This window comes from Tursiops truncatus, chromosome 3 (genome assembly GCF_011762595.2).
Source record: "Tursiops truncatus isolate mTurTru1 chromosome 3, mTurTru1.mat.Y, whole genome shotgun sequence".
Lineage (NCBI taxonomy): Eukaryota > Metazoa > Chordata > Mammalia > Artiodactyla > Delphinidae > Tursiops > Tursiops truncatus.
This window is the reverse complement of record NC_047036.1, coordinates 111,452,602-111,476,805: the sequence shown is the minus strand read 5'-3', so window position 1 is coordinate 111,476,805 and position 24,204 is coordinate 111,452,602. Positions and strand designations below refer to the sequence as shown.

Below are 24,204 nucleotides of genomic sequence, written 5' to 3'. Positions count from 1 at the left end.
AGATGGGAGAGGAGGTTAAAACTGGGAGAAACAGCTGAAAGAGTTTAACTGGGTACCTCTGAGCATCAAACAGGGAGCTGGGGTTGGGTGGGATAAGAGACTGCTATTTTCACCATGTCTCTTTCAGTACTATTTAACCTTTTAATTTGGGGGGTATATATGTTATTTTTATGAAAATTTAAAAATTAAGAAAAATTAATAGAAAATATTTTAAATTGACAAAAACAAAAATTTTAAAAGTGTTAGACATGCATGAATTACACCTCTGTGATGTGTTTCTGTCCTATGGATCTTCCTCACCATTCATTCATTCATTTTTCTTTCTAAGTCTTAAATATTGATTGGAAAAATGTGGCAGATTGCCAGAGAAAACACATTCTGGATATACTTACACTAAAAAATTATTTGTTTATCTGAAATTCACATTTAAGCTATAGCTTCCAGTATTTTTTTGTGTGTACTAAATCTGGCACACTAAAATGTAGTTCTCTTTTCACTAGCCCCACAGGTTAATCCTATGGCTAAAGAGATGGCAGAAGCAGAAAGTTTGTCTGCAATTAATATTCACAGTGTGGGAGAGTATATAACAGGTGACAGAACTTCCTGGTTAGATGCTGAGAAGTGATCTGCTATCTAGTCGTGGTGTGGTGCCAGCCAGTCCCTGGCCAGTCTTGGTGAGTCCAAAAGTATTAGAAAAGTGCAGTTCTTGCCCTGTGACTGGCAGCAGTGTCCACCCCAGGGCCCAATGCCTGGCTGCTTCCCTCCATCTGTTCCTCAGAGCACAGGAGATGAGCCCAGGCCTCTTGCCAGTCATCACCATCCCTTTGCTGCATTTTCTTTCTTGAGAAGGGGAGGGGAATATAAAAAATAAACTTAGCTAAATTCAGGAGTGGAACCACATCCATATCACCTCTTCTTGCTTTTTTTTAAAACCCAAACCCCCAAAATTGCTAGTTTATTTTTTTTTGGCTGGGCTGTATGGCTTGCAGGATCTCAGTTCCCTGACCAGGGATTGAATTTGGGCCCAGCAGTGAAAGTGCTGAGTCCCAGCCACTGTACCACCAGGGAATTCCCCCTTCTTGCTTTTTATTGAAAAACTATCTCTCTCTCTTTTTTTTTTTAATTGAAGTATAGTTGATGTACAATATTGTGCTGGTTTCAGGTGTACAGCAAAGTGATCAAGTTATACATATATGTGTGTGTGTGTGTGTATATATATATATATTCTTTTCCATTATAGGTTATTACAAGATATTGAATATAGTTCCTTGTGCTATATGGTAGCTCCTTGTTGTTTATCTGTTTTATATACAGCAGTGTGTATCTGTTAATCCCAAACTCCTAATTTATCCCTCCCCCTCCCCTTCCCCTTTGGTAACCATAAGTTTGTTTTCTATATCTGTGAGTCTGTTTCTGTTTTGTAAATAAGTTCATTAGTATCATTTTTTTAGATTCCACATATGAGTGATGTCTTGTGATATTTGTCTTTCTCTGTCTGACTTAGTATGATAATCTCTAGGTCCATTCATGTTGCTGTAAATGGTATTATTTCATTCTTTTTTATGGCTGAGTAATATTCCATTGTACCATATTCCATATCTTTATCCATTCATCTGTCAGTGGACACTTAGGTTGCTTCCATGTCTTGGCTATTGTAAATAGTATTGCTATGAACATTGGGGTGCATATATTTTTTCGAATTAGAGTTTTCATCTTTTCTGAATATATGCCCAGTAGTGGGATTGCTGTATCATATGGTAACTCTATTTTTAGTTTTTTAAGGAACCTCCATACTGTTCTCCATAGTGGCTGTTCCAATTTACATTCCCACCAAAGGTGTAGGAGGGTTCCCTTTTCTCCACCCTCTCCAGCATTTAATATTTGTAGACTTTTTGATGATGGCCATTCTGACTGGTGTGAGGTGATACCTCACTGTAGTTTTGATTTGCATTTCTCTTATAATTAGTGATGTTGAGCATCTTTTCATGCCTGTTGGCCATCTGGATGTCTTCTTTGGAGAAATGTCTATTGAGGTCTTCTGCCCATTTTTTGATTGGGTTGTTTGGAAGAACTATCTCCCTAAGCAAATTTCTTACACAAAAAGTGTACTGTGTGCTTACTTAAGAGTTTCACTCTCAAAGAAGGATTTTGTTCTTGAACTGTGGGAAAATCCTCTACCATCAGTGACTAACAGTAGGAATGTAATAATTTTCTCCCTTTTGTGCTGGGGAAACTGTTCTTTGGGGTTAATAGAATTAATACAAAGGTTTGTGCTGGGGAAACTGTTCTTTGGGGTTAATAGAATTAATACAAAGGATATGTGAGTCCTACTGAAAGCTAAAATTATTTCTGGAATATATAAATACATAATTTGGAAATACATATACATAAATGTATATAGAGAAAGAGAAACAGCTAAAATTTAGATATTTAAAAATGAGGGAGGGGCTTCCCTGTTGGCGCAGTGGTTGAGAGTCCGCCTGCCGATGCAGGGGACGTGGGTTCGTGCTCCGGTCCGGGAAGATCCCACATGCCGCGGAGCGGCTGGGCCCGTGAGCCATGGCCGCTGAGCCTGCGCGTCCGGAGCCTGTGCTCCGCAACGGGAGAGCCCATAGCAGTGAGAGGCCTGCGTACCAAAAAAAAAAGAGGGAGAACACAAATATAAAGCATTTTTGTTGTTTTGCTATTAATTATTCCTTATGTGAGTAGATGTCAAAGGCAGCCAGGCAGGCAACAGGTTTCAGAACTCCAATTAGGATTAAGATGATCAGCCACAGGGTCCTATTCAGCAAAACTAATAGAAAAACAAAAGAGTCTGCTTTTCTTAAACATTTTCAGGTCTTCCTAAAAACAAATAGCTGTGCCATATTTTTTTTTTTTTTTTTTTTTTTTTTGCGGTACGCGGGCCTCTCACTTTTGTGACCTCTCCCGCTGCGGAGCACAGGCTCTGGACGCGCAGGCTTAGCGGCGATGGCTCACGGGCCCAACCGCTCCGCGGCATGTGGGATCTTCCCGGTCCAGGGCACAAACTCGTGTCCCCTGCATCGGCAGGCGGACTCTCAACCACTGAGCCACCAGGGAAGCCCCCATATTTTTTTAATCGTAAAATATTTAATTATGTATCTAGTTCAATCATGAATTTATTGTAGATGTGAGATGACTGGAAGCTCGGTTCAACCCAACGAAGCATTTTTCTGACATCTCTAATTGTTTAAAGTTCTTTTATTTAAAGATTAAATCTAATTGTATAGAGCTCTCACTCTTTGGCCTTATGCCTGCCTTGGAAAGCAACGAAGAATGAGCCGTATTCTACAAAACAGCCCTTCCAAGATCTGAAGACAGTCCTAGGGCCTCTCCACTGTGTCCTTTGCCCCCATGTAACCTGGTCTCTGATTCCCCTCCTCCATCTCCTTCCCTGTGAGCACTTCAGTTCATCAGTGCTGCGCTTAAAATAAGGCACTCAGACTCAACTCCTGGTATGGCCCGAGGCGTACAAAATAGCGAAGAACTAGAACTTTCTGTGATTTGAGCGCTGAATATCCATTCAGTTAGGTTAAAGCAGCCGCTCAACTGCTGTTATAAGAATATCAATTTTAACGCTTCTGGCAAAGAGAAGACTTGCCTAATTCAACAGAAAACACTTAAGCTTAACATTTACAACAGGTTAAAACATTCATGCATTTTGATACAAAACACCATCTTATATGAATATAAATGATGGATTAACAAACTTTTGCAAAACAGAGGCTAACCTAATTTTAATCTTTACTACCTTTGCAGTAAGGAGCAGGGTAACTTCCTGCAGTAGGAAGCCTCTGGGGAATGTAATTTCCACTGCCTTGTGATGTTAATTTGAGACAATTATCATAAGCAGACTAAAAAAAGTTGTGCATATTATTTGTCCCTGTGAGAGCCCTCTGCTGTTGGCTAGTCAGGATATGGGAGAAGCCCTAGGAGAGGAATATCTAGAATTTAGATACTTCTTTAATAGCCATGGATCCCAGGGTTTCAAAACTTTTAATGTTTCCCACCTTTGGCTGGGAAAACCTGTACAAAGGCTTGAGAAGCCGGATCCAAGAGCTCTCTCCACTTGGTATTTTTAATGCACCTGCATTTTCAACTTTTCCAAAGCAGGATGGGCAAGAATAAAACCGCTTCTCCAGTCCATTTGGCTATTTTGAAATAGTTTTGTCATGTATGGAGGGGAACTAGGTATTTTTTTCCCTTTGATACCTCCAGGACCGCTATGAATTTAGGTTATTTGCTGAGAAAAAGGAAACCCTGGGGGTCCATGGTTCAGTGCTCTCATCTGACCACCCACTAGGAGGCCTTCTTGAGCCATTTCCAGGAGTGTTTTCACCTGTTGGATTGACCCCCCTTTTCAAGACCAAGATCAGAAGAGAAGAGCTGAAAGTGCTGGAAGGTAAATAATGACAAGCTGTTTTTCCAGCCTCAGGCCTCCATGCCACAGCCTCTGGGTGGGGGACTTCTACAGAGTGTCAGCCACAAAGTAGGGGCCTGCACAAAGAGAAGGAAAGTTTTGCTCAAGACCGTCTGGAAATATTAGAGTGTTCGAGCAGTGATTGCAGTAACTGTTCACTGGCTTTAAAGAAGAAGCCTGTGGCTGGTAGATATGGAAACTTAGGTATAAACTTTCTAGGGGGTACTTTGGCAAAACATAGTAAAAGCTTTAAAAGTGTGCATGCCCTTCTGAACCAGGAATTTCACTTTTAGGAGTTTCTCAGAAGGAAAAAAAAAAGACCCTGATGTCCATTGAGGTTTAGTTGAAAGGATGTTTTAGTGGCATGAAGATTTTTTATTATAATTTTAAAATAGGAAAATGTTCCATTTCAGAAGGAACATGGCAGCAGTTTAGTTCTGAATTGTCTCACACTCAACAAGGACAACAACAAACCTGCCAACTACACATGTGGTGAAACCAGGAGAAAAATGCAACCTCCAAGGTGTTGTTCAGAGCAGCCAGAGGTGAAAATGAGCAGCAAAGCTGGTGAAAAACCTTGAGTGAGGAGGGGATGTAGAGCCTCAGAGGGCAGAAATCTCCAGCAGTGATTCCCTTCTGGAAGGGAATGACCCTATTCTGAAAGGGAACTATGAGAACAAGGTCATTTTGAACAAAGCAAGATTACTGGGGACAGTGGAAAGTCTCAGAAAGCACTGGAAAAAAAGAAAACGTTTAAAAGTGGGTCCATTTTCCTAGAGACAAAGGCTGTAAAGAAATCTGGGAAACAGAGAAGCTCTCCTCAACCAAGCTCTGAAATCCAGAGAACAGGTGACTTCTCAAGGAGTCCATGTCAGAAGCCCAAGACTGTGGCAACGGAGAGGTTTCCCCCCCAACCCCCCGCCCCACCTCTCCACCCTTCCACCACTTCTCCAGGGCAACAATCACTACCACAAACAGTGGAGCCACACCTCAAGGCCAAGAATTCTATCCAGCCAAACTGATCTTCAGGTTTAAAGCCTTCAGAAAAACATTTAAAAATCTGTAAGAAGTCAGGATATCATTCTCATGAGCCCTTTCAGAGGAACCTGCTAGAACCATGGGAGAGCAGTCTCAGCACCCCTAAGCAAGCCTGAGGAAATCAGGGTAAAAGGACCTTTCTTGAGCACTGAATCTATTAAACTGTAGAAATAAAACATATATAGAGATTAGGGTGACAGATCAGAATGCAGTTGTTACATGCCTTACTTAATATTGTAGACATTTCTCATTACTAATAAAAAATTGAAGAAGAAACAGAGAAGATAGGAATAAGAATGAGTTTACTGATCACCTCAAATTACTTGATTCGAAGGATAGTATTTAAAGTTTCCAAATCAAGTAGAAGCTTAATCATATGCAACATAAACACTAAGATTGTTAATTCTATTGACTAAATGATGGAGGAAGGGTGAGGCAGAGAGGATCAAATTAAAAGATAATTTTATTGTTGCTCATAGTAGGGAATCAAGATACAGTCCCCAAAAAGAGTGGATTGAGGATATTTTATAAAGGTAACTTTTAGACCAAAAATACAAACCTTCCTAAATATCAAAACTACATTAATAAAAAGGGCAAATTCAAAAATATATAATGAAAACACTACATAAAATAATATGACAGAGTTGAAACCAAATATATCTGTCAATTCAATAAATATAAGTGGGTTTAACTCATCTATTTTAAAAATGTTTTTCAGAGTAGATTGCAAAGCCTAATCCAACTCTAGGTTATATACACAAAATGATTCAGAAAGGTTAATAATGAAAGGATGGGCAAAGAAAAGCATACCAGAAAAATACAAACATTAAAAGTCTTAATATCTAACAACACAGAATTCAGGACAAAAAGCTTTAAACAAGGTAAAGAGAAGTACTTTTAAATGCTAAAGGCTATAATTCATCATGAAAATTTAAATTATGAATATCTATGTACCAAATAACACAGCAGGAACTTTCACATAATAGAACTATAGAGATACAAGGAGATTTAGACAAAGACACACTGTGGTAGGGCCCAGCGGTAAGGCTAGGTAAGAACACAGGACTGGAGATGTATGAAACACAGCCAATACTCAATGCATAATCACTTGGTCTACTGCACACAATTAATGCACAACACAGGTTAGTCAAAGTAGTGAAAATAAAAAAGGGGTAATGAACCACTCCAAGGGGAAGTCCTCAGAAGAAGGCATCTCAGCAGTGGTCCCCAGTCCCTCAACAGGTCTCACAACAAGCCTGAGTGAGAAGTTGCCCTCTGCTCTGACAGTCTCTGGCAGTGTCAGTCTAGAACAGCTCTCAGCAACCTGGAGTTGGGTCCTCCAGCAAAGAGCCTTCAAGTCACCTACTAAAGGGTCTTATTTTAAGGAGTCCAGGGTATAATGGTTACACTACAGGGAGTCTAGTCTCTATCTGATGTACCTTCTGTCCCAGTGAAGTCTTTCCTAAGATGTTACCAAACAAATGTCTTATCTAAAGTAACACTCTTAGTTTCTAACACTAAGACACTCACAATCCTACATCAGATGTTTCAAAACAACTAATATGGAAATTCACATTGGCCACTGTGACTCCATTTTGAACTACTTAACACAGCTTAAATTCTATGAGTTTCTCACAAGATGAGTAGGAGTCATAACACAAAAGAAATCCCATCACAACACACAATAATAATAGAAGGCTTTGATTTCACCTTTCTCAACCCAAAACACATCAAGTGGTCAAAATTAAATGAGGATCTAGAAGTCCAACAAACACAATAAAAAATGTAGATGTTATTGATATGCATCAAATATTGTGCCCTGAGAATAGAGAACATACTTTTTTCTCAAGTGCTCTGGGATATTCCTGCATACACACAAGATTATAAATAGGCCACAAACCAAACCTCATTAAATTCCCACAGTAAAAAGAATATAGATAGCATCCTATAATAGCAACTCAATAAACACTGACATGTATAACATATTCAGAAAACAAACAAAAAGTGCCCTTCTATTTGGGGGTGTGTGGGAGGTCTAAAATAATTCCATGATCAAAGGGAAAATACAAATTCAAAACTGTAGAATTTCTAGAAAACAATAATAATGAACATATCATATCGAAGAATCTATGAATATAGCTAAAGTAGTACTCAAAGGAAAATTAATAGCCTCCAATGTTTATATCAACATAAATGAAAGAAAATAAGTGAATTAAACAGCTGATTCAAAAATCTAGAAAAATAATTTAAAAGTAAACCAAAGGAAAGCAAAAGGAAAGTTAAGACAAATACAGAAATTAATTAGTTAATATAACAAAAATAAAGTAGAACTTATAAATAAATAAACTTGTTCTTAGAAAAAAACTCTGTAAATTAGGTCAGTCTCAAGTGAATTTAATCATTTAAATAAGGAGAGGAAATATACAAATACCTCAAGTAAGAAATCACAGGTGGGAAATAGTCAAACAAACATTAGAAAGTAAAAAACAAAACAAAAAACCATAACAGAATACATTATACAATTTTATGCAAATAAATTTGAAAACCTATATGAAATGTACCATTTTATCAGAAAACTAAAGATAGAAAACCAAAATACACCAATCCGCATAAAATAATTTGTCAAAACAATTTCAATGAAATAAATATAGTATGCATAAATATAAGTATACAGATGTAATATATAATTTATAATAAATAATTTATTAGATAATTTGTCAAAGTAAATTGATAAAACTTGTCAAATACTTACCCTTCACCCCCCCAAAAAAACCCCCAAGAAACACCAGGCTCATTGTTGCACAGGGGAATTCTAACAAACCTAATCTTTAAAGAACAAATGATTCCAATGGATTCTAAAACGCCCCACAGCCTAAAAAAAGAAGAAAAGCTTACAAATTATTTTCATAAAGCAAATATAAGTACATTAATACCCAAATATAAAGTTTATAAGAATAAAGAAAAAAAGGCCAATCTCACTCACAAATATTAATGAAAAACCCTAAATAAAATTTTAGCAAACAGAATCCAGAGAAACACACTGAAAGAATATATACAGCGGCCAAATGGAGTTTATTCTAGAAATGGAAATAAGGTTCAATATTAGAAAATCTATCAATATAAATCATCATATTAATGGTTCTAAATAGAAAATCATGTAATTACTTTATAAATACTGAAAATGCATTTGATAAAATCAAATATATATATATATATTTTTTTTTTTTTTTTTTTTTTTTTTTTGCGGCACGCGGGCCTGTCACTGCTGTGGCCCCTCCCGGTGCGGAGCACAGGCTCTGGACGCGCAGGCTCCGCGGCACGTGGGATCCTCCCGGACCAGGGCACGAACCCGCGTCCCCTGCATCGGCAGGCGGACTCTCAACCACTGCGCCACCAGGGAAGCCCCCAAATACTTATTCTTGATTAAAAATAAGACATTCAGTAAACTGGGAATCAACGGATACTTCCTCAAAATGGAAAAATAGGTTTTTCTTTCAGCAGAAAAGCAAAACTTTACTTAACAAGGAAATACTAGAGACACTAATATTTAGGTTCTGCTATACTTACTAACCAATGCAATGTAGACATGAGAAATAAATTTGTGGTAAAATAATTGAATAGAAGTATTCTAGAGTATTTTCTAAAGTATCTTCTAGAATTCTCTCAAGGTTTCCAGGCCCACGATTAAAAGAATTGGTGAGGAATGTTCTAGAACATCATCTTAGGAGGAGGAGGAAAGAGGAGGGGTAGAAAGAGGAAGAAGAGGAAGGAGGAGAAGAAAGAAGAGGTAAGAAGAGAAGAGAAAAAAATGTTTTAAATAAAAGAAGATGTGGTAGTTTAAAATCCATTCACAGGGCTTCCCTGGTGGCATAGTGGTTAAGAATCCGCCTGCCAATGCAGGGGACATGGGTTCGAGTCCTGGTCCAGGAAGATCCCACATGCCACGGAGCAACTAAGCCCGGGCACCACATCTACTGAGCCTGTGCTCTAGAGCCCGTGAGCCACAGCTACTGAGCCTGTGTGCCACAACTACTGAAGCCCGCTTGCCTAGAACCCATGCTCTGCAGCAAGAGAAGCCACTGCAGCAAGAAGCCTGTGCACCACAACGAAGAGTAGCCCCCACTCGCCGCAACTGGAGAGAGCCCGCGTGCAGCAATGAAGAACCAATGCAGCCAAAAATAAAATAAATAAATAAATTTATAAAATCCATTCACAAGTTCTTTGACACTCTATTTAAAAGGTGGAGCCTAAAACACCTTGCCCTCAAATGTGTACTGGACTCAGTGATTTACTTCTTTTTTTTTTTTTTTAAAGATTTTTTTGATGTGGACCATTTTTAAAGTCTTTATTAAATTTATTACAATATTGCTTCTGTTTTATGTTTTGGTCTTTTGGCCATGAGGCATATGGGATCTTAGTTCTCTGACCAGGGATTGAACCCGCACCCCTCCATTGGAAGGTGAAGTCTTAACCACCAGACCACCAGGGAAGTCCCTGGAGTTAGTGATTTACTTCTAATGAACAGAATAAGTTAGAGTGATGGTATGTTACCGATGAGTCCATGTCATACAAGATAATGTGGCTCTGCCTTACTCTTTCTTCGTTCACTTACTCTGAAGGAAGACTTCTGCCATGTGAGGACACTCAAGCAGCCCTGAGGAGAGGTCCATCTAGTAAGAAACTGAGAACTGAGACAAACAACCATGTAATTGAGCCATCTTGGAGGTGGCTCCTGTGGCCCTAAACAAGCCTTCACATAACTAAAGTACTCACCAGCAAATGTACTGAAACCTCAGCAGAGACCCTGAACCAGAACCACCCAGCTAAGCCATACCTGAATTCCTAATTCACAGAAACTGTGAGGGACTTTCCTGGTGGTCCAGTGGGCAAGACTCTGCACTCCCAATATAGGGGTCCTGGGTTTGATCCCTGGTCAGGGAACTAGATTGTGCTTGCTGCAACTATAGAGTCTGCATGCCACAACTAAAGATCCTGCATGCCACAACTAAGACCTGGAGCAGCTAAATAAATAATTTTTTTTTTTTTTTAAAAGGAGAAACTGTGAGATAATAAATGGTTACTGTTTTAAGACACTAAGCTTTGGGGTAGTTTGTTATGCAGTCATACAACTAATACAGAAGGCAAAATAAAGTCATTTTAAGTTTGACAAAAAGTGAGCTTGCCACTAACAGACCTGTACTAAAGGAAATGTTAACAAATTTTTCAGGTAGAAGAAAAATGAAACAGATGGAAAGTAAGAAGTAGAGAATGAAGGAAGAACAAATAAAGTGGCAAATGTGTTTTAAATCTAATATTTCATCGGATTTTAAAATATACCATAACAATAAGACCTAAATACATGGAGATATACCATGTTTATGAATTGGAAGATTCAATATTGTTAAGATGCTAATTCTCCCCCAGTTGATCTATAGATTCAATACAATCCCAGTTAAAATCCTAGCAGCTTTTGTTTTTCTAAAAATTGAAAAACTAATGCTAAAATTTGTATTGAAAAGCAATAAATTAAAATAGCCAAAACAATTTTGTGTAAGAACACAGCTGGAGAACTCAAATGATCTGATCTTTTTTTTTTTTATAAACTTATTTATTTATTCATTTATTTTTGGCTGTGTTGGGTCTTCATTGCTGCATGTGGGCTTTCTCTAGTTGTGGTGAGCAGGGGCTATTCTTCGTTGAAGTGTACAGTCTTCTCATTGTGGTGGCTTCTCTTGTTGCGGAGCATGGGCTCTAGGTGCCCAAGCTTCAGTAGTTGTGGCATGCAGGCTCAGTAGTTGTGGCTCGCGGGCTCTAGAGCACAGGCTCAGTAGTTGTGGTGCATGGGCCTTAGTTGCTCTGTGGCATGTGGGATCTTCCTGGACCAGGGATTGAACCCATGTCCCCCTGCATTGGCAGGAGGATTCTTTAAGGGAAGTCCTTAAACGACCTGATCTTAAGACTGTATAGGGACTTCCCTGGTGGTGCAGTGGATAAGACTCTGCACTCCCAATGCAGGGTGCCCGGGTTCAACATGCATGCCGCAAATGAGAGTTCACATACCACAACTAAGGAGCCCGCGTGCCGCAACTAAGACCTGGTGCAACCAAATAAATAATAAATAAATAAATATTTTTTAAAAAAAGAAAGACTATAAAGCTACAGCATGGGCCAAATTAGCCTGCAGCCTATTTTTGTAAGGCCCATAAGCTACAATGCTTTTTATGTTTTTAAATGGCTGAAAAAAGAAGCAAGGAAAGTATACACACTAATATGTATAAAATGGATAACTAATAAGAACCTGCTGTATAAAAAAATAAATAAAATTCTACAATTCAAAAAAAAAAAAGTATACAACAGGAATTATATGTAGCCCACCCTTAACAGAAGAAGCTTGCTAACTCTTGAGCTACAGTAATCAAGACACTATGGTATTGGTACAAAGACACATAGATCAATGAAGCAGAATAGAGAGTCCATAAATAGATTCACACATATATGGTCAATTAATTCTTGACAAAGGTATCAAAGTAATTGAATGGAAAAAAGATAATCTTTTCAACAAATTGTACTGGACCAGTTAGACAACCATATGCAGAAAAAAAAAAATCTCAACCTATGCTGGGAAATAATTTTCCATGGATTTCTCACGTATCTGCACATCTTAAGAGTTAGACACTAACTGCCCTTTTGTTCCAGACTGTCTTTTCAAGGATGTTTTGTCCATGAAGCAGCCTAGGGATAGTGTCTACCTTCAGAGCAAAGGGTAAATTTGTTTACCATCCACATAAAAAAGATAATGTATTGCTCTGGGGCAAAGGTTGAGCAGGTTTGCTTACAGTCCTTTATAAAAGACTGATGTTCCCTGGGACTTCCCTGGTGGTCCAGTGGCTAAGACCCCATGCTCCCAATGCAGGGGGCCCGGGTTCGATCCTTGGTCAGGGAACTAGATCCCACATGTCGCAACTGAAGATCCTGTAAGCCACAACTAAGACCCGGCGTAGCCAAATAAATTAAAAAAAAAAAGATTGATGTTCCTTAAACTTGGGGTTCCTCGGTGGTCATACAAACCCACTGTGTGTACCTGTTTGTACCTTATCTACCTGGGCCCTTTGGCATAGCCCCTGTGGGACTTACGGGACAAGGGGAACCAATACAAACATGAAACTCATGTTTGCTGTGCTCTGAGTCACAAAGTTCTTTGTCTCTGTTTTAAGAGTCTTAAGTATTTTGCCAGCACCCATTGAAACTGTGGAAGCGTAACCTATTAGCTTGTAAGTGGGATAAAATCTTATATTCTTTGTTGCTCTTGACAACTCATACCTTGCATCATATACAAAAATTAACTTGAAATGAATCACAGACCTAAAAGTATAATCACAGACCTATAACATAAAACTATAAAACTTCCAGAAGAAAACAGAAATTTTTAGGTCACTGAGTTAGACAAAGATTTCTTAGATAGGACAAAGATTTGTCCTTAGATAGGACAAAGATTTCTTAGATAGGACAAAAAAGCATGGCTCATAAAAAAAATAATAAATTTGATTTCATCAAAATTAAAAACTTTTGCTCTTCAGAAAACACTGATAGGATTTTTAGGGCAGTAAAACTATTCCGAATGTTAGTATGATGATGGATACATGTCATTATGCATTTGTCAAAACCCACAGAATGTACAACACCAAGTGTGAACTCTAACATAAACTGCGGACTTCGATGAGAATGATGTGTCAACGTAACAGATGTGTCTCTGGTGAGAGCAGTTGGTAGTGCAGGAGGCCGTGTGTGGTGGGGGTCAGGGGAGGATGGGATATATGGAAACTCTCTGTACTTTCCATTCAATTTTGTTGTAAACCAAAAACTGCTCTAAAAAATAAAGTCTATTTTTTTTTTTTTAAAAAAAGGGCAAGGGAACATTCCTGCACTGTTGGTGGGAATGTAAATTGATACAGCCACTATGGAGAAGAGTTCCTTAAAAAACTAAAAATAGAACTACCATATGACCCAGCAACCCCACTACTGGGCATATACCCTGAGAAAACCATAATTCAAAAAGAGTCATGTAGCACAATGTTCATTGCAGCACTATTTACAATAGCCAGGACATGGAAGCAACCCAAATGTCCATCGACAGATGAATGGATAAAGAAGATGTGGCACATATATACAATATATATATACAATATATATATTTTATGGCTGAATATATATATTCAGCCATAAAAAGGAACGAAATTGAGTTATTTGTAATGAGGTGGATGGACCTAGAGTCTGTCATACAGAGTGAAGTAAGTCAGAAAGAGAAAAACAAATACCATATGCTAACACATATATATGGAATCTTAAAAAAACGGTACTGATGAACCTAGCGGCAGGGCAGGTATAAAGACGCAGATGTAGAGAACGGACTTGAGGACACAGAGGGGAAGGGGAAGCTGCGATGAAGTGAGAGAGTAGCACTGACATATATACACTACCAAATGTAAAATGGATGGCTAGTGGGAAGCAGCCACATAGCACAGGGAGATCAGCTTGATGCTTTGTGTCCACCTCGAGGGGTGGGATAGGGAGGGTGGGAGGGAGGCTCAAGAGGGAGGGGATATGGGGATATATGTATACATATAGCTGATTCACTTTGTTGTACAGCAGAAACTAACACAACATTGTGAAACAATTATACTCCAATATATTAAAAAAAAAACAGGGGCAAGGGATCTCAATAGACATATCTACAAAGAAGATATACAAATGGCCAATAAACACATGAAAGATGCTCAACATCATACAAAACAAAACCACAATGTGATACAGCCTTGTACCCACTAAGATGGCTATAAACAAAAAAAGGGAAAATAATAAGAGTTGACAAGGATGTAGAAAAATCGGAACCCTCATACATTGCTGGTGGGAATGTAGAATGGTGCAGACACTGTGGAAAACAATCTGTTAGTTCCTCAAAAAGCTAAACATAGACCTAGCAATCCACTATATACCAAGAAAATTGAAAATATATGTCCACGTAAAAACTTGTACATGAATGTTCACAGCAGCATTATTCATAATAGCCAAGATATAGAAAAAACCCAAATGTCTAGCAACTGATGAAAAGATAAACAAAATGAGGTATATTCATACAATGGAAGGTTACTCAGCCATAAAAAAGGAATGAAGTACTGACACATGCTACAACATGGATGAATCTTGAAAACATTCTGTAAGTGAAAGAGCTAGTCACAAGAAACCATTACGTTAAACGTCCAGCATAGGAAATCCATAGAGATAAAAAGTTCATTAGTTGTTGCCAGGGGCTTGAGGGAGTGGGGAGCAATTGCTAATGGGTATGGAGTTTCTTTTTGGGGTAATGAAAATGTTCTATATTCGTGTTGATGGCTGCACAAATCTGTGAATATACTAGAACCATTGAGTATTTTAAATTGGTGGATTTTATAGTATGTGAGTTATATATCAATAATGATGTTTTAAAATGAAGATGAAGTAGGAAAACTGATCCTTGTCTATATAAGTAAGTAACTTTAAGAAAACCTGAATCACAGAAATGAGTTAGAAACAATAAACTGGGCAGTAATTGGACTTGCCGCAGGGGCTGGTAAAATGTTAATATTATCTAATCATTTTAGGCTACTTTACGTTTTGAAAGTATAATGTTAACAAGATCATATTATAAAAAAAGAATACCTATTTGTGTACTTTTGAGTTGTTATAACCTGCATGCATGTCTGAATATGTTTGTGTGTAGGTACACATATTCATATGTCTCATCATTGTCAAAGATGATGCTAAATGAGCCAGTTGCTGGATGACCTCTTAGCTTTTTCACACCCTGGGGGGCGGAGTTAGCTGTGTAGCTGCAGCTGTTGGTCACAAAGCCCAGGTTCCTATTTCTGGGTCAACCTCTCCACCATACAATCAGGTGACCCACAATTTGGTTCCAAGAACGCTCATCAACATTTTTCAAAGTTTGGCCAGCTGCAGATGGACTCAATTACCTGGAGCCTAGACTCAACATCCACTGATGGGCCTGGGAGTCCACTATTTTTTTTTTTTTTTTTGCCACATAATGCAGCTTGTGGAATCTCAGTTCCCCAACCAGGGACTGAACCTGGGCCACAGCAGTGAAAGCGCCGAATCCTAACCATTAGACCACCAGGAAACTCCCTGGGAATCTGCTATTTTAACAAGGCTCTCAGGAGATATAATCTGCACTCAGTTTTGGGAGCCCCAGCTCTGGGCACCTCTTCCTGGCTGATGTAGAGTAGCTGAGTTTGTCTTTGTTCACATTCTTCCTGTTCACCAGGGTGAGAGTAGTGTGCCTCCCTATTTTTAACCACACTGGGATGTCACTGAGCCTGTTGCTGGTTCTACAGGCACAGTCCACTCATAAGACTGCCTGATATTTCCATTCTATATGGGGTTTCTGCCTGTTGGAGGCCCTGATGTCTCATCAGAAGCTGCAGAAGCAGCAGACAACACATAGGTGGCTCTGCCCCTCGGCCTCATTCACAATATAGGACCTACACTGGAATCCTGGATCCTGGATTCTAGGCTCAGCTCTGTACTTTGTCCCACATTTGATGGGGGATGATGGGGAAGCCTATTAGGTCAATAATTTCCCAAGGTTGATGGAGGCTCAAGTGGTTTCCCAGTTATTGTACTTGAACGGGATGGGAAATGCACCTCTTATGAGGAAGCTCTTCTGTTTGTCGATGGGTCTCCCTGACCCTAGGACAGACAGCATTGTTAGGCCAACTCACCTGCTCATCTCCTCTTGACACATCCAGTTTGGCTCCTCCCAACATCTTTTGGATACACCTGGTTAAAATCCTTCAGTGGCTCCCCATTCCTTTTAGGGTCCAGACCACAACTCCTTCCATGACCTACTGTTCTTGGTGATCTTTGCAGCCTCATCTCCTCCACTGTCCCCCACTTTAGGATCTGTCATACAGATCTTGCAGTTCTCTCACCAGGCCAGGCTCTCTTGCAGTGCCCTACTCTTTTTCACGTAATTAACTCTTGTTCATCTCTCTGCTCTCCAGCATCATTTCCCTGACCTCCAAGTCTGGATCAGGTCTCTTGCTTATTCATGGTCCTAGCACTCAGGGCCTTTATTAAAAGTTGTCAACTTTGAAAAGTTACCCTTGAGCAATTAAGTATTCACGACTGTAAAGTTCATTAGAGCAGCGCTCTGAATTTGCTCTCACTGCATCTCCAGCACGTAGCAAAGGGTCTGGCAGGTATTCAGTTGGATGGATTACTGGCTCCAGGAAGGCGGGCCGCAACCTGGGTGGAGTGTCGAGACCTCTGGGAATCGATAAAAGTAGATCCAGAGCAGCTACACCTATACGTCCTCAGAACTGGGGGCATCGGTCTGCGGGCCGGGTGCCCGGGGAATTCCCAGGGCAAGGACACAGTACAGTCCTGGCTGGCATCCGGCTGCCGAATTGGAGAGGGCCGCCCTTACTCCGTGCTTGGGAGGGCCTCGGTTTCCCTACTGGTTCCCCGCGGGGTGGGCCGAGAACTGCCCCTGCGGCCCCGGGGTAGACCCACTCCGGGGGCCGCCGCAGCTGCAGAAGTCTGAGGGGCCGGGCCGGGTGAGGCCGCCGCGCCCGCCGAGGGCGCTCCAGACCAGTCTTCTTGAGCAGTCGCTCGCAGCTGCGGCCCCTCTAGCTGCGGGGAGGTGGCGCAGTGCGTGTACGGAAGGCGGTGGGCGGGTCCGGCCCTCAGCGGCGGAGGGCGCCATGGTGGGTGGTGAGGCGGCTGCAGCTGTGGAGGAGCTGGTTTCTGGTGTGCGGCAGGCGACCGACTTCGCTGAGCAGTTCCGCTCCTACTCGGAGAGCGAGAAGCAATGGAAGGCCCGCATGGAATTCATCCTGCGCCACCTGCCTGATTACCGCGACCCGCCAGACGGCGGCGGCCGCCTGGACCAGCTGCTGTCCCTCTCCATGGTCTGGGCCAATCACCTCTTCCTGGGCTGCAGGTGCGGACCCCTGGCGGCTGGCTGACCCTGTCCCGATCCGCAGCCCTCCCCCAGGGCTGACCCCTGCCCAAGGCTGACCCTGCCCCCAAACTCCAACTGTACTAGAAAGGCCTAAGGCAGGTTTCCATCCTAGCCAATCCTTTGGAAAGATACTTAATCTCTCCGAGCTTTAGTTTCCTCATCTGGAAAATTAGTTGTGATGACTACAGTCTTAAAGGGTGAAAAGCACTTAGCACAGGCTGTCATCTCTCAAGAGCTCTATACATGCTAGGCGTTCGATTTGCCATTGTTATTTATATTATTATTATTACTTCAAACTGTCACCTTTGCAGAGGGCATTTTAAGCTCATTAGCTCCTTTCTTCTACATGGCAAACGTGCAGGGACAGAAACTCAGACCTCCAGTTTACATCTTCGAAGCTGAGAGAGGGAAAGAGACATACCTAGGGTCATGCAGCATCTAGCAGGATTGGTGGATTTTACCATTTATGGCAGGATGTAGTCTGCGGCCCTTGTCTTTTTCTCCCCGTGTCCTAGTCTGCTGGACCCTGTAGCAAGAAGCAGTCTTTGCCTCTCTGCCTTTCCTTTTATCAAAATAACAAATGCCTTCAAGGGACTTTTTGAAGTGGCGCTCCCTCTGCCACTCCATGAAGCAGGTGGCAAATCTTGAGGCTCCCACATCCTTTTATTTAGCATTTCCTGAAATTGTGTTAGGATAACGAGATGACTTGGCTTAGTCCTGGTTTCTGTGCTCCTTATGGCTGTCTGGTCACATGGTCCCTCCAGCCCTAAGCTGCTTGGTGGTGTTTTCAGATTTGGGGAGTTATTAGAACTGGATATGGGGAAGCAGTGCCTGCTGTATCCCTCCCTTTTCTCTGACTTCCAGGTTCCTCTAGTAAATTCTGGTTAACAGGATCCAAGATTAGGCAAATGTCAGAAAATTGGACAAATGAACAAATAGTGTTATTCCGTTAGACCAATACTCCACATGTTCAAAAAAATAAAAAAGAATTTTGGCCCTCATATCATATCCGTGAGTATATACTGCCAGAGGTACACTGCCTCTATTTTTGTAAGTCTTGTTTGTTTTGTAAATCTTAAAACACCTGCTCCATTGGCATCCCTAGTGCTGCTTCTGTATCCACATGCGCAAGAACTATTTTCTGACTTGATGCTGAACATCTATCAGTTTCCCCAGTAGTATCAAATCGTTCCTCTGAGAGTTGAGTTTATAGTCCATCTACCTGCAATTTCTTTTTAGCCCACAGTGACAATAATTCTTCCACGGTTTTTATCTTACTACTTTTTATCGTGCAGTTACAACAAAGACCTTTTAGACAAGGTGATGGAAATGGCTGATGGGATTGAAGTGGAAGACCTGCCACAATTTACTAACAGAAGTGAATTAATGAAAAAGGTAAACAGGATTTCCAAGTGCATTTGAAATGGTATAGAGCTAACGGCCCCTGCCTTTATGATGATGTATTAGAGTATATTGTTTTCTGAATGCTCTTGTTTACTACCCCAATCTAAGCCCTTTCATTTTATTTCTCTGTAATTGGTATAAGCCTTTTCATAACTAGAGAACAACTCAGTAGATAAATTATGCATTGTTGGTAGAGTAACACATAAACTCAACCTCTTCAGTTCCTTTAGGAAAATTCTGTTTTGAGCTTTTTGCTTGAATTTTAAGAAAATGTTGGTTAGAGTGCTACAGTTTCCCACTTATTAAAAAATCTTGTTGGTAACATTAACTCAACCTTACCCCAGTCGTTGAGGACCCCACCAGACCTGTTTGGACCCTCTGACTTGCTGATGGAAATGTAGATGGAGTAATATCGTCATAGCTTTTCCCTATTCTGCCAGGCTTGTTCTGATCTTAGGCTGTGGGTTTTTTACATGGTGAGCTGCTGCCTGTCAAGCCTTGAATCTGGGTCCTTTGGCTGGGGCCATGGAGAGTGTGGCAGAAGGAAGCTCAGAGGATGGGGCTGGGCGTCCCAACTGCTTTTCACAATCTCCCAAGATATGGTTTTTCTCATTTGCCCTGGTCTCCTCAGGCAACAAAATTAATTGCTTCCTCATCTCCCATAGTTTATTTCTTTAGCACTTTACCCAGACCTTTTTAAGAGCAGATTGTAAGCTTCTTGAGGGAAGAGATGGTGCTTAAGATATTAGTCCTTCTAATTCCAAAACCTAGTATAGGCATAATCCAGAGAAGATGCTCAGAAAATGCTTACAAAATTGACCAAAGCAAAAGAGTAAAGACTGCTGGCCTCTCTTATAGTTCTATTGTCAGAAACATAGGTAAGCCCTTGCTTCACCCTAGTTGGTTCTTTTTTTTTTTGGGAAGCTGGGCATATAAAAAGGTTCCCTTTAGGGCTTCCCTGGTGGCGCAGTGGTTGAGAGTCCGCCTGCCGATGCAGGGGACACGGGTTCGTGCCCCGGTCCGGGAGGATCCCACATGCCGCGGAGCGGCTGGGCCCGCGAGCCATGGCCGCTGAGCCTGCGCGTCCAGAGCCTGTGCTCCGCAATGGGAGAGACCACAACAGTGAGAGGCCCGCGTACCGTAAAAAAAAAAAATAAAAAAAAAAAAGGTTCCCTTTAGTGTGAGTGTCAGGAGCTAATCAAATCCTCAGCTGCCCAGAAAGTACTTCAGCCCCAAACAGCACACCCCGCATGATTTCAGATATTTTTCTTTAAAAAAGTATTGTTTTTTAATTGAACCTGGAATCAAAAGTTCAGGTTGTGTTCAAGGGCCTATTTTGTTTTTAAAATCTGTTAACAAGGCTGTTGTTTGTAGCCTGGGAGCCGTTGTGAATTGGGAGTTTGTGACTTTTTGGATTCTCTTATATAATATTTTTAAAAAACCTCTAGGAAGTCCTTCAGTATCCTAGCGGTGAGGTTCCTGGGGCCCAGGCATGGGGCGTCTAGATAATTTCCAGCCACCTGATTGCCCCCCATTCGTCAGGGCAGGCAGGGAATAGGATGAGCCTTTACTTCCTGACTGCTCATGGCCGATTCTTTCCTTGGCCTTTTGGTCTTAAGAGGTATTCTGCTCTCCGTAAGATCCATTTTCACATAAATTTTGTTATACTTCTCTGTCTCTTTCCAGTCATACTGGGATATTAGAGGTCAGAACACTTCACGATATTTGGGCTTCAGACTCCAGAAGAGACTAAGGAGGTTTTGTAATTAATATGCATGTCCCTAACATTATCCATAGGCTAGTGTGAAGAAGCATATGTATGTGTGTTGAGTTTCTAAACTGTTATAAACATTGTAAAGGGGTCTTGAACCTCAGAAATATAGGGAGCCCTGTCCTGGGATGTTCATTTTTGACACTTTAATTGCACAGTGTCAGTCTCCAGAGAAGAGTCCTCAGAAATGAACTTTGGCATTCCTGAAACCAGTTCTGCCATCAGACTAATTAATGATTGGCACCTGGCTACCTGGAAGAAGCCTACAGGGAGCCTGTATTTCTATAGCGCTTGTTGATTATATATGTTTGAACTTCCTTCAAATAAGACTTATGTTTTCTTAGTAACCAAGTTTTAGACTGTTGATGTCACTGAAAATGAAGCTAAGTTGATCCTGAAAAGTGAGATACTTAGAGGATGTGTAGAGTTTTGCCAGTTGGTAAGAGTCTTTTAGATAAGCCTGTCCTGAGAACAAGTCATCTGATCTCTGTGCCGTGACAGAATTGTGTTGTGTTGAAGGCTGTCCCTTCTCTTTTGAAGGCTACCCTGAGAGCCCACTGGAAAGAGAGCCCTGGGAGCTTTGCAGCAGTTTTTTTTTGTCTTCTTGCCTGAGGTTTTTGCATGTAATAGATAGAGGCTGGCAAACATTAAGCAACATTGCCAGGCCAGAAACAAAAAACAAAAACAAAAAAACTTTGATGTTGAGCCATGCACCTGAAAAGGTCAGTTATAGTTCTTTGATCCTTAGCTCTAAAATTATTTTACTTGGGTTTTGAAGCTAGCTAGCAAGTGGAAATGAATCGCCTGGCATTATTGGTATCCTGAGACTGAATAGTGAAGATAACTTAGGGACATAAGTTCTTTAAAGTAAGATTTTAAAAATACTTTATGGTTATTCTGCAGTTTTAAGGCCAGTACACCTCTGTGGTCTGTCCAACTCTCTTTTTTTTGGCAGGGGAAGGGGGATGTGGAATCTGAGAAAAGAAATGAGCATTGGTCTCTGACAGGTGGTATTTGTCAGATATTTGCAGTGTGTGTTTTTTTTTGAAAAAGGGGGATTCAGACAAATATATTGAACAGTCTCAGTTATCTAACAGCCGTCCCTAGGTACCTACTAGCAGACTTTGTGATTAACCAACCAGCTTTACCCATTAATGAGCAATAATTAACAAAGAGCAGCAGCTCACTCAGGAATGATGTTATTACTGTCAGAGTTTATATTTCCAAGGCATTGTCTTAAGGAGAAAGAGGAGTGATTGACTAAGAAGTTATCATTATTGGCTCAAAAAATCTGTCCACTTAATTCCTTCATTTTTCCTAAAAACATTTTCTTTAATAAATTTATTTTTATTTATTTTTGGCTGCGTTGAGTCTTCGTTGCCGCGCGCAGGCTTTCTCTAGTTGCGGCAAGCAGAGGCTACTCTCCATTGTGGTGCGTGGGCTTCTAATTGCGGCGGCTTGTTTTGCAGAGCACGGGCTCTAGGCGCACAGGCTTCAGTAGTTGTGGCACACGGGCTCTAGACTGCAGCCTTAGTAGTTGTGGCGCATGGGCTTAGTTGTTCTGCAGCATGTGGGATCTTCCCAGACCAGGGCTGGAAGCTGGGTCCCCTGCATTGGCAGGCGGATTCTTAACCACTGTGCCACCACGGAAGTCCCCCCTAAGAACATTTTTGTCCAAGAGGGAAAGTGGCAGTATGGAAAGTGACTAAATATGAAATGTGAAAGAAGTTGGAAACACAAGTGTGCCTGCCTTTCAGGAGGTTTTTTGTGCATTATATACGGTCTTGGCAAGCTCTAAAGTAATGGAGCAGCCACTCCATTGGTGGAAAGAGATGTGATTCTAATAAGATGGCAACTATTTGTGAGTATTTAAAAAAATTTTTTTCAGCTTATCAGATTAGTTAAATCAGGTTTTGTCTTGTATCCTAAGATAAATGCTCCATGGAGCTACCTTTCTTTTCCCTTTATCCACAGAAATAGAAGAAGCCAGAAAAGCTCTGTCTGACCCCACAGGCCAGTCTGTTGCCTGGTGCCCAGGCTGAGTGAATCACCTGCCAGCACCTTGAGTCAAAGACCATACTTGCAGCAGCCAAAGCCAGTGGCAACTCTTCTGCTATAGCCTTGGTCTATCCTATTGGAAATTTGAGAGATGGCTTAGGGGATTCTCTTTCCTTTTGGACTAAAGATGGTTTCTTTAGGTGATACTGCATTCTCCTAAAAAGAGGAAGCCCTCTTATATTTTGCTTTTGCTGAGGAATTTCGCTTCACTTCTCAAAGACTGGAGTGACAGGCTTAAGCTAGGAAATAGGTCATACCTTGAAAACTCTGCTTACTAAAAAGAGTCTCAGACTGATTCACTTGCACTGCTAAATGTTAAGGAAATCCATTCAAATAGAAGGTGACAGACAAAATAATTTCTTTGCACCCTGCTTAAAAGTTGTCTAAAGCCAAGTTTAAATTTACCAATGGTGCTAGAGAGTACCCAGAAAGAATATATCTGCTTCAGTTCACCACTTTTAGAAGACATGCAGTTTCTGTAGTTTCTAACAGTGTGAAATCCAGAAACCTATAACCTTCACATCTCCTAAATATCCTGACTCAATGTGAAATGTGTAAATTACTATCTGGATTCAACTGATTTTAATTTAGAACAATAAGTGTTTATGTGATTCTGTTTTTAGAAGCCTTCACTGCAGAGCATGCCATGGAAAAAGTTATTTTTTAAGTATTTCTGTTATCACTTTAAATTGTGAACATTTATAGATCACAAGTGACAAGACAAAAAAATTAGACTCTGGCTTCCAAATGGATAGTATGGTCAGTGTTTTGCTGAATTTTCTCTATGTAAGACTACATGGTTAGACTACATGGTTACTAACTTTTTCTTTTTTTCCTAGCATCAAAGCTAAGGCAGAAGATTCATCACATTTTCATCATTAGTTACAGGCTTGGAAAGGAGGCTGGAATGAATATGACATTGACCTCAGCAGCTCTCTTAAGACTCTTGATATTAACAACATGTAGGAAAGAGGCAATTGGAATGAAAGGGAATCTTGTCTAGATTGGCGTTTTAAAAGTTCTCATTCTTCTAGTAGCCATCATTGTAAAAGTATGCATGGATATTTATGTATTTATAAATCATGCCCTCTTTTTTATTTTCAGGTTTTGAATGTTGGTCAAAATGCCTATTTTTTTTTTAATGTTGATGTAATAATGGCAGGTAGTGAATTTTACACTTTGGATTTTTCAACAATGTACCTTTATGTGTGATTCTGCTTTATGGTCTTTTTTCCCTGCCGACTGAGGTAAACCATATCCCTTATTTCTACCTGAAGTTTACACCATCCATGTACCCTATTGCCACACACACTTCATCTTTTTTTAAAGAGTTGAGTGAAAATCAAATCATAGGCTTCAGGTATCTACCAGCTCATGGGAAGAGGCAGCCTATAAAAAAGCCTTATTTTAAAACTCATTGACACAAGATTCCACAGCTTGTTCCAGGCAGCCAGTTGATTGTAGGTTCTCTACAAA

General features: G+C 40.6%; 1 protein-coding gene and 1 long non-coding RNA gene across 3 annotated transcripts in view; one reads left to right on the top strand and one right to left on the bottom strand.

Moving 5' to 3' along the window:
* Window positions 1–17,199, bottom strand: part of LOC117311606 (uncharacterized) — a 44,654-nt gene extending 27,455 nt beyond the window's left edge. Inside the window, exon 1 of the long non-coding RNA XR_004525875.2 lies at window positions 16,252–17,199. This is a non-coding gene — a long non-coding RNA (uncharacterized lncRNA). The remainder of the gene's footprint in view (window positions 1–16,251) is intronic.
* A 3-nt stretch (window positions 17,200–17,202) lies between these two features.
* Window positions 17,203–23,940, top strand: CDKN2AIPNL (CDKN2A interacting protein N-terminal like). Of its 2 annotated transcripts, XR_012330854.1 has the most exons (4): window positions 17,203–17,474; window positions 18,791–18,890; window positions 22,645–22,868; window positions 23,568–23,940. XR_012330854.1 is itself a non-coding variant. In XM_004326502.4 (3 exons), the coding sequence occupies exons 1-3, from the start codon at window positions 17,236–17,238 to the stop codon at window positions 23,577–23,579; spliced, it is 351 nt and encodes a 116-aa protein (XP_004326550.1). In that variant the 5' UTR covers window positions 17,206–17,235; the 3' UTR covers window positions 23,580–23,940. The 2 variants fall into 2 exon arrangements, 1 of the variants encoding a protein (XP_004326550.1); XM_004326502.4 differs by lacking the exon at window positions 22,645–22,868 and having other exon boundaries at window positions 17,206–17,474.
* Window positions 23,941–24,204: the final 264 nt, after the last annotated feature.